Genomic DNA, 10,759 nt, shown 5'->3' with positions numbered 1-10,759 from the left:
TTGATGGCGCTGGTCTCCCAAGCCTTTGTGTCGAAAACTGTTTCCGTTCTCTTATTTAACCCAACTTTGCGAAACTGAATGTATTTCGTGAAGATTGACGATAATTGCCACACGCGTCAGCTACACTACGGAAAAAATACAGTACTCGCACGATTGGTTTGTGGTTAGACATCATATATACGTATATATATAAATATACGTGTGTGCGCACATACACGCGGGTCGAGTTCGAAAAAGATTTTACGACATTCCCGGTGGTCCCGCGCGAATGATCTCGCGTCTCGGACACCGCGAGAACACGGTTGGGAAATACGACGAAGATGGACGTACCACGCTTTGAGGTATTTGTAGGTAGTTCTCTACGATAGCGTGACGTGTCGAGAGATTGTCCCGTTCGAAAATTACCGGATCGTCCCGGTGAAATCCGTTTAATCGTTAAGACGACTCGTGAGCTTCGAAAATGTCCGTGACCTTCGCGCAACGCGGCAGGCCACCTCCGAATCCTGCCCAGATACAAAAGGTAAAGAGGAGTTTTAATTCGCAGCTTCGCCAAATGAAAAACATCGTGTTTATTACGTTTCTAATTTATAATTGAAAGTCAAAGTGTGAAATTACAAATTATCAGTGGTGTAACTAAATGCATATATATGCATATATGTTTATCATGTTTTTCTAGATGCTCGATGAGAACAGCCAGCTTATACAGATGATTCAAGAGTATCAGAACAAGGGCAAGGCACAGGAATGTATACAGTAAGTGATTGGCACGGCAATTTTGTGTTTCTCAGTACATTTCATATGTATCGTGTTCCCTTTTTGAAATCATTAGAAAATGTTTCTTGCGACATATTATGCTGCAAGACTTTTTGATATTTTTATTCCTGGTAACTGCCTTAATTGCACAAGCTACTTAGGCTGCGTTCCGATATTTACTGCCAGTACTGAAATTCTATAGTGTATGTGACGTGAACTATAGATTTTCAGTACTGGCAGTGCATATCGGAACGCAGCCTTAGTAAATCTATTAAATTTAACTTTCAGATATCAACAAATATTACATCGCAACTTGGTATATCTGGCATCTATCGCTGATGTGAACCAGAATCTTCAGACTTTATTACCTGTAAGTATTTAGATTTTAACTTTTGTTTAGAAGAACATAGAATATAAAATATATTTGATTTAACAAAATTATTGTTTAAATAAAATTTTTACAATTTTAAAATTTAATTTGTTTTTTTAATTTAAGTTACCTCAAGGTATCTCGAATGGTCCTCAGCATGGTATGATGAATCCTCAAGGGCTTCCAAGTGGTCCAGGTGGTACAACTGGTCCTGGGGGAGAAATGCCACCAAATACACAGCCAGCAATGCCAATGTCGACATTCAATCAAGGTCAGCCAATGGCGCAAGGGTACCGTGGACCTGTAATGCCTGGTCAAGGACCTGCTATAAATAGTATGTTACATTTTAATTTAAGTTTTCTATTGAATAAAAATTTTGTTATAATTTATAACATATACTAGATTATTAATCTTATTACAGATTTACAATATAAAGTAAAAACTTAGTAATTATTGTAATAATTCCAAATTATGACTCCGCAGACATAAAAGTTCAGATAATTGAAAAAAAGCAAGTACAAAAAAATCTAATAAAAAATGTACTTAATTTTGGTTTCCAATATCTTTTAAATGTATATCTGTTTTTAAAAGATCTCATTTTTGCATACTTTTTTTCAATTGTCTAAGACATAATGATAACATTTCTAGCATTATAGATTATTATCAAACATTTTAGCATTTTTAACATTTATAGGGCCTCCCACCGCACCAGGTCCACAGCAGTACAGAGGTCCACAAGTTTATCCTCAGCAACCATCTCAACAAGGGTATCCTGCTCAATATACCGGTCAAAATCCTGGCTCAAACTACCAAGGTCCACAAGGATCTGGATACACGCCTGGTCAACCAAACCAATATGGACCGCCAAACGCTACCCAGCAGCAAGGATATAGTGCAGGGACACAGCCAAACTATGGTCCTCCAACTACAGTGAACAGTTATGGTCCGCAGCCAGGTGGTTATCCGCCGCCGGGTACAGCTCAGCCACCCTCTGGATACGGACCACCACCGCCAAATCAACAAGGCTATCCACCTTCAAACGCCTCCCAGCAAAATTTCTCATCAGGTAGTCAACAACAACAACAACCAGGACAATATGGCAGTCCTAGTCCACAACCAAATTATCAGCAGCCTCCGTCCCAAGCGCCACCTCAAAACGCGTACGTCGCTGGACAGCCCGGAAGTTATCCTCCTCCATCCTCGCAGGCATACGCGAATAATGTCCCGCCGCAAAATTATCCGCCACCCCCGACAACTAGCGCGACTCAGCCCGGTCCGCAACCTGGGTCTCAACAAAACGCGGGTCCGCAACCTAATTACGTTAGCCAACCAAGTCCAGGTCCTGGCGCGACGCAGTATGGTCCCGCCTCTACATCTCCACCATTTAGCACCTCCTCCGCAAGCGGCGGCAATACTTACGCCCAAAGCAGTCAACCGACGAGCACGCCGTCTGCCTCGACGCAGACGTACCCGCCTAATAGTGGTCCGCCACCGACGTCGCAGGGCGGAAGCTACGCACCCCCGGTGCCACCATCCCCCTCTGGATATCCCGTTCATCAAACACCGCATCCGACATCGCACCCCCCGCATCCACCGCCACCGCATCAGTCACCGCATCAACCGCCGCACACCCCGCATCAGTCACCTCACCAACCAACACATCAATCATCCCATCAACCACCCTCGCATCAATCACCACACCAGCCACCGCAACAATCTCAGCAACAGTCGCAAACAGCTCCACAGACGCAACAGCAACCGTCTCAGAGTCCAGCACCGAGTGGATTTCAACCGCCGTCTGGTCCACCACAGGGTCCTGCCCCACCACCAGGACCTCAACAACAACCTGCCTATGGACCTACCACTACGCAAACATATGTTCCACCGACTCCAGCAGGGCAACCACAGGTATTGTTCGAGTAATCTAAATATTTAGTTACATCGATATAAGAAATAAATTTTCAATTTACTATTTTGTAATATATTTGTATAATATACTATTGTGATAAAAAAAAATAAGGTAAATTTTTCATTTAACCTTTAGAGGACGGGACTGGTCCCAAAAGGGACCACCCTGAGAAACAAAATTTTTATGTTTTTTAAGGGTAATTCGATGTGCTGAATACGGGAAAAATAGTGAAAAAAAGAGATCCGGCCCGCGTAGTAAGAGAGGGGGAAATTGCGAAGCGTGGATATGTCTCAGGCCAAAATAGGGAAACAAATATTTGACCTTAAAATGACCTTTTTCGAGGTAAAGGACGCATCTAGGATTTTTTAAACTATTTTTTTCGTATTCAGCGCAAAAAATTACGTTGAAAAACACCCAAAAATCATTGCATCAATTTTTTTGCATTGACCTTTCCCTTGCGGACGGGACTGGTCCCTTTAGGGACCACTTACTTGATCGGAGATTTGTCCTAAGTTATACATTCGATTTAAATATAAATTACACGTTTTAAAAGAGGTTGATTTGCACTGAAAATTTCCCGTCCTCTAAAGGTTAAACTTCGCGGGTACTATAAAATCATGAAATTATTTTTTTGGGGGTTGGTAGTACTGTCTTTGATATCTATGCAGAGTTTTTCATGTCAATATATTCAATTGCTGCAGAGTTTTTGTAAACATACAAAAGTGAATTTTTCGATTTTTACTATGTCTGATTTCAGTGCCCTGGATGAAACTGAGTGTTTTTGGAATCAATCGAGATTTGACGCGTTTGAGGCACAAAACATTTTTTTTTAATGGTTTGGGTTGATCCAAATGAAATGCTCGCAGCATCAGCAAGGTCTCTAATTGTCAATCGACGATTTTCAAGCACCAAATCTTTGATTTCCTTGACGTGGCTTTCATCGGTAAATGTTGATGGTCGTCCGGGGCACTGTTCGTCTTGAACTCGTTCTCGGCCTTCTTTCAAGTCTTGTATCACTTGTAAATATTTTTTTGCGACATAGCCCTATCACCAAAGGCCTTCTGCAACATCCTCAACGTTTTTGCGACAGAATATTCATTCCGCAAAATTTAATGCAAATTCTTTGCTCAACAAAATTAGACATAGTAAAAATCGAAAAACTCACTTTTGTATGTTTAAAACTCTGCAGCAATTGAATATATTGACATGAACTTTGCATAAATGTCAAAGACAGTATTACCAACCCACAAAAAAAATAATTTCATGATTTTGTAGTACCCGCGAAGTTTAAATGAAAAATTCACCTTATTTTTTTATCACAGTAGTAATTTTTCATATTACACATTATATTATTTTTTATAATTCTCACGATATTCTATGTAGAGGACTTTAATTTCCTTTTTAAATTATTTATGTTCGAAAAATATAACAAATATAAATAGGTAATTAGAACATTTTTATAAATTTATTACTGATTGTGATATTGAGAACATTCTGAATTGTAGATTTACAGTCCTCATCCACCACAAGGGGGACAACATTATGGACATCCTCAGTATCCTCCTCAAAGTTATCCCCCACCGCCAGCAGGGCAAGGATATCCACAGTATCCACCACGACCACCTGGTGGACATATGCCTCCCCCACCAGGACCACAAGGACCACCACCACCTAATCAATATGGAGGTTACGGTTATCAGCCACCCACACAATAAAGTACACCAGTAAACACTCATAAACTTACATAAAGTAGAGGTTAATATGATATCGAAAATATTTTGTTTACGTTTTTAGTTACTTTATTGTATGAATAATATACTTTAATAAGTTTGCATTCTTTTAGATATTGTGAATATCCTGAGATCCATATTATGTGCTATTAACAATATTTAAATACAAACCTTTACTTTAATATGAATATTTATATTAATATAAATATTCATATTATTGTAAATATTTATATTATTAACATTAATATATTAATATGAATATGATAAAGAGTTCAAAACAAAGGAAGTAAAATTAGATTTAAAAAAAACTTTTGAAGAATTTAATTTAATCTTATATGTTAAAATCTTATATGTTAAAATTGGTAACGTAAAAAGAAGACAAAATTATACATAAATTATAGAAAGTGCTTGAGTTGAATTTAGATTATTTACAATTTTTTTATAATCCTCAGTATTTATATACATACTTTTTCTTTGATAATATAAATAATTTATATATAATTTTGTTTAATATTCCAAACGGCTTTTAACTTTTGTGGCGAAATTTAATACGAAAAGTATAAATTATAGCACATGTAAACGCTATTAACAGGTTTTTGTATAATTTATTTTATATTATTTCTATAAATTAGTAATATGAGTATTTATCGTAGTTATCGCGACTTAGTAACTGATTTCTCTTTAGCGTTCACAGCGCTTGTAAGCATTATTTGTTTAATATTTGATGAACAAGGATGAAATAATGCTCACAGCGCTGGGAGCGTCAAAGAGAACGCAGTAGGTTTAATTTTTTCACACTATCTTGTTTTTACTTATCGATCTATATATTCTCTTATTATCATTACTTAATTTTTTCCTTATTTTTTGTATTTTGCTTACAGAGTAAAGACGATAAATTCTATTTTTATTACAAATATACGTAACTTTATTAATACGACAAACAAATTGAAAGTCAAAGAATTGTGTAACTATACAATGGTACAAATACCATATGTAAGAATATATATAATGTTCGTTCTAATTCTCATTTATACTCTTGATTAAAGAAGAAAATTAATTTTATAATCAATATATAAATATAAATATAAAATTTCCATATTATTTGCAGTAGAAATTTGTGCGATACAATTGAAAAGAGACTCATAAATCTCACCACGCCTTGTATTTACCGTATAAATATTTTTCGAAGATAATGTTAATAATTGTACAAACGATATATATCATTGAAATTCTCGCGACACATGATTTTAGATTAAATAAGTAAAAAAAAATTAAATATATAAAAATAGCTAACAGGTTGTACATGTATTGTAAAAGAGAAGATTTATTAAATATTAGACAAATATTTGTTTTTCAAGCTTGAGCTCATGTTTCTTTTCATTCGGATACTAGCGATTAGATACAAAATCTTAGTAAGTTGATGTGCATTTTCATGCATGCGTGACAGACGATACTTGAATGGAAAATGCTAATCTGTTGAATCTTCATTATATAAATAGATTTCATAGAGAAGATGTTAAAAACTACAATTCATCTCGAAGATTTGAATTTCTAAAATGACACTGACAAGAATGACTAGGTTGTGGTACTTCTTCCATGTTATTCAGTACTTCAACTTCACTCTTTAAGCGTTTACTCCATTCCTGAAATATAAAAATTGTATTATTTGAAAAGAATATATACCCAAGAAAAATATAAAATAGGACTTTTTCTCGTACATGAAACAAAACTGTATAGTAACATAATATATCACGTGGTAATAAATTATCCCTGGTAAATTGTCTGGCAGATTTAACAATTCTCAATCCATCCTCATCATGCTCCTTCGCCCATATGATTTTTTCAACAAGGTCCGACAGATCGCTTTTTACAGGCACATAATGTAACCCAGGTGTTAGTTCTTTGTAAAAAAATTCATAATACTTTGATTCTTGCTTAAATACCAAAGAATCTCCAGCAAGTAAATATGGAAATCGATAAGCTGCTACTGTGCCATCAATATTCAACATATATTTGTACTATAAAAAAATTAATATAAACTGCTTATATACATATTATCAAGTTTGTTTTTTTTTACAAAACTATATTATTGTAAACAAAAAGCTATATATTATAATATTTAAAGTTTGGATATAGTGTAATTTCTAAGTTAATATATATCTTTGAAAAACGACAAAGAAAACTCGATAATCGTCATAGAACATGCAAGAAATTTTATAAACTTCGCGCTCATATCAGGACATATCAAGATTAAAATAATGTAATTATTCTTCAAAGTATAATTTAAAAGATGTTCATTAAACTTGACTTATTAGTTCTATTTATATGGAAAGATTCGGCTTTGATATATATATATATATATATATATATATATATATATATATATATATATATAAAAGCCGAATCTTTCCATATAAATACATTAAATACATTGTTATATATATGTATAACAATGTACTTAAAATAAATATATATTTTATATATATATATTTACCTTAAAAAAATTAAAAAATGATACGTAATTTTGTGCAGGCCCATATTTATCTATCTCATCCCTAAAGAAAAAGAAATTAGTGATGGAGACATTGAAAAGCTCTGGATGCTTTCTTGAAATATCTATCAAATCAAGGCGTTCCCTTCTAGCGTCGCGTCCACGCCAAAACAATTGTTCAGTCTTGTTCTCCCATGGTAGTCCATTACCTTGTACGGAGAGTGTGTCTAACATTACCCTGTTTTTCAGGCATATCATATTGCAAATAAAACGACAGCTTAGCTTATTCATATTATCGAGGCGTGTTATACCTTCCCATCGCTTCCAGAGACGATTCTGTGATATCGTATGTAGGCATAACAATATCTTTCGTATTTTCAGATCCACACCATGAAAAAATAGGATAGAGAGGACCCGAATCGGGAACAAGCGGCCAGTCACCCAAATTTGCGAAGAATTCAATATCCGGCAGTGTTACTTTGCGCGCGAGTGACAACAGTATAGCATCCATAAATATTTTGAAGCCAACGTACTGGCCGTAACATTGCCTATAAACCTAGTTTAATGTAGTTTAAATCAACATTAAGTAAACATTACAAATCAACGATATTAACATAATATTTACTCTGTTAGATTTCAAAACGTAATGACAAAGACTGATGCTGGTTGGTCGGTCATATCTTTTGATAATGGTTTGACGTACTTTATCGAAGTCAATATTTGAAAACGGAGAGAGATCACGATATATTTGAGTGTAATTTTGTTGACATTGATAGTGATTTAGCCAGTTAGTGATTGATGGATTTGGACAGTAACATTCTTCCTCATAAACAGGACCTAAAAACTCAATTTTTGTTAAATTTTAGGTGAGAGTTTAGAGATCTTACATAGTCAATAATATTGTTAATATTAATAGACATTGACAATATTATTAATTGTATGTGATTAATTGACGATTTGATATAGAATATTGACAGTAATAGTCATTGAATTTAATTCTCAAGCATCAATCTCTTTAACACATGGATAATATCTCTGTTATAGAGCGATATTGTTGCTTGAAAACCAAGAAATTCAAATCACTATTCTATATTAATATCATTATCATCATTAATATTGTCAGTATTATCATTAACAGTTTATTATTGATCTTTGTAATGTACATAAAATATTAATAATTATTATCAATAAGATTGTACAACATTGTAAAAATCTTGATGCAAACTGTCAATATTTTAATGATTCAATATTACTGATCAGTATTGAATGTGAGCTCCTAATAAGGAAAACAGACATTTATACCTTTGATCTCTGAATGTGGTAGTGGTAATTCTTTTCCTTTGATTTTCACTTTAATCTTAACATCGAAACAGGTATTAAAAACTTTGTAACGTATTATAAAACTACCATCTTTACAGTCAAAGATTTGGGACCACACGCGACATGATGCACCATTGAGAGATTGTCCATATATTTGTCCAGTGACTATATTTTCACCTGGAGATTTTGTCAAACTAGAAGTAATATTATATGAATCAGATAACTTGTAACTATATTAATCACTGATGTATTTATAATTTACTAGCAGTTGAAATTTCCCTCTTTGAAAATTGTTACACAATTAAAAATTTCAAAATATTGTATAAAAATAATATCCAATTCTCCGTTACTGTAGATTTTTACTATTGTAAAGATATACGCACTATTTGGATTATTATCTTTAAACATTTAATATCCTCGTATACATTTATTTTGTCACCAATTTAATATACAATACTGAAAATAATCTAATGTTAATGTCAAAACATTTTTTAATTTAAATATATTAAATTTTTTTTTTCCCAGAAAAACTGAATAACTTTTATATATACTTGAATAATTCCTTAATTATTAAGGTAGTATGAAAGTTTTGGCCCCTCTCTTTGGCATTATTCTTATTACAGTGTGTCAACATTCTAATAAATATCGTAAAAAATTATATATTAGAAAGATAACATCAAGGACTGTCTATAATAAAAAATTGGTTTGTGTTTACAATGCTATCTTGTATCAACAAAAATAAGTTTAAAAAAGTTCTTATTTGTAATATATTGTAAAAAGATATAAAAACAACAGGAATTTCAAAATAACAAATATTTACTATTTTTCTTTCCTTCTGAAACTTGATATCATAATTACATATAAATATTCTCTTTTTCTTTACACTCTCTGCTTATACAAAAATAGTATTGAAAATAATTTACATAGCATTAACCTTTTTTTACCAAACAGCTTTTGAAGCCATCTTTCCAATAATCTGCCATAGTATGTATTATTATATTGACATACTGTAATATTATTTCTTCAAAATTGGCTATGACTTTTGCATTCATCTAATACATTTTTTGAATTTATGTATAATTGGGTGACTTCTACTAACTTTCTTCCCTGTGAATCGACGAGTTGTAAGAAGAAATATCTTGCACGCATGGTAACTTCTGTTGGTTTCAATCCTGGGCCCCAGATTATTGTTTTCAATGGATTCACATTGACGTTTCTTGCTCCCACGCAGATAAACAGCACTAAGAATGTTGCCAGGTGCATACTTATCACAAATATTTAAACAATGTACAATGTTTCTGCTTTTGATTAGTATGATGTCTGTTAAAAAAAAACTAGTACTTTGATTTTCCTAAAAATTGATCAAGATTATGACACATTTGCCTGTTTATGTTGACATTTTAATTATATGAAAAATCGGAAGATCTCGCGCGATGTTTTAATAGACTATTGTTTACTTTTCTTCATGTTTACACTTACCTAAAAACCTACCATAAATGCAGAAATTTATCGATAATGGTTAATAGAACCGAAATCGACTGCTTGATTTGCCTTTGACAGTTAAATTTTTTTTCATTCATTTATAAATGTGAATGTGCACACATAAGTAACATTCATTCTTACATATCTCCTTCTTTCTCTCATAGCATCTCTCAGTTTATTTTCTCAATTTGATCTTTTCACGAAACTTTTTAGAATTCAATGGTTACGTTCAGAAAACACAATCACTAATAAGTGATCTGTGATCAGTGATTATTGGTCCTTACGGTTAGATCTCTAAATTTAGACCAATTATATTAGCGAATTACTCAACTGTTATTTTCTGAATGTAGCTAATGGCCGCGTTCAGCAGACACAACTGTTGAGTGAGCGCTCAGTGATTCTTTAATATGATTAGTTAATACCTTTAGATCTAACCAATCATATTAAAGAATCACTGAGCGCTCACTCACGTGACTCACGCTCACTCAATAGTTGTGTCTGTTAAACGCGGCCAATGACACTGTATGCTTATGCATGATGCTAAATGAGAAAAATAGCTACAAATAATTAATTATTTCGCGAGATAATCTCGTAAATTTATATTCTTGTTATATGCAATTTCGATGTTACAGTCTGCAGGAATGAAATGAATTATTGAATATGTATGACGTTTTAGGTTAGCAGAAGAGGAGATTCTCCGGTAG

The 10,759-nt window shown here is 33.4% G+C and overlaps 2 protein-coding genes across 6 annotated transcripts; one reads left to right on the top strand and one right to left on the bottom strand.

The window, feature by feature from the left end:
* The first annotated feature begins 126 nt into the window (after positions 1-126).
* LOC105839516 (basic salivary proline-rich protein 2) lies at positions 127-9,382 on the top strand. Of its 3 annotated transcripts, none has more exons than XM_012685891.3 (7): positions 127-520; positions 677-753; positions 1,042-1,123; positions 1,250-1,457; positions 1,818-3,031; positions 4,538-4,748; positions 7,635-9,382. In XM_012685891.3, the coding sequence occupies exons 1-6, from the start codon at positions 461-463 to the stop codon at positions 4,745-4,747; spliced, it is 1,851 nt and encodes a 616-aa protein (XP_012541345.1). In that variant the 5' UTR covers positions 127-460; the 3' UTR covers position 4,748; positions 7,635-9,382. The 3 variants fall into 3 exon arrangements, with proteins under 3 accessions (XP_012541345.1, XP_012541343.1, XP_012541342.1); XM_012685889.3 differs by having other exon boundaries at positions 4,538-4,787; XM_012685888.3 differs by lacking the exon at positions 7,635-9,382 and having other exon boundaries at positions 4,538-6,033.
* On the bottom strand, positions 6,069-10,457 carry LOC105839518 (protein O-glucosyltransferase 2). 3 transcript variants are annotated; one of them, XM_012685895.3, is made up of 8 exons: positions 10,053-10,453; positions 9,673-9,924; positions 8,556-8,767; positions 7,879-8,090; positions 7,565-7,809; positions 7,257-7,491; positions 6,481-6,780; positions 6,069-6,405 (listed from the first exon to the last, which is right to left on the bottom strand). In XM_012685895.3, the coding sequence occupies exons 2-8, from the start codon at positions 9,834-9,836 to the stop codon at positions 6,286-6,288; spliced, it is 1,488 nt and encodes a 495-aa protein (XP_012541349.1). In that variant the 5' UTR covers positions 9,837-9,924; positions 10,053-10,453; the 3' UTR covers positions 6,069-6,285. The 3 variants fall into 3 exon arrangements, with proteins under 3 accessions (XP_012541349.1, XP_012541347.1, XP_012541346.1); XM_012685893.3 differs by having other exon boundaries at positions 6,069-6,780; positions 10,065-10,457; XM_012685892.3 differs by having other exon boundaries at positions 6,069-6,780; positions 10,053-10,456.
* Between the last annotated feature and the right edge of the window lie 302 nt (positions 10,458-10,759).

The sequence above is a fragment of the Monomorium pharaonis genome, chromosome 2 (genome assembly GCF_013373865.1).
Source record: "Monomorium pharaonis isolate MP-MQ-018 chromosome 2, ASM1337386v2, whole genome shotgun sequence".
NCBI classification, from domain to species: domain Eukaryota; kingdom Metazoa; phylum Arthropoda; class Insecta; order Hymenoptera; family Formicidae; genus Monomorium; species Monomorium pharaonis.
The sequence above is the reverse complement of the archived record's forward strand: the minus strand, read 5'-3'. Positions and strand labels throughout refer to the sequence as shown.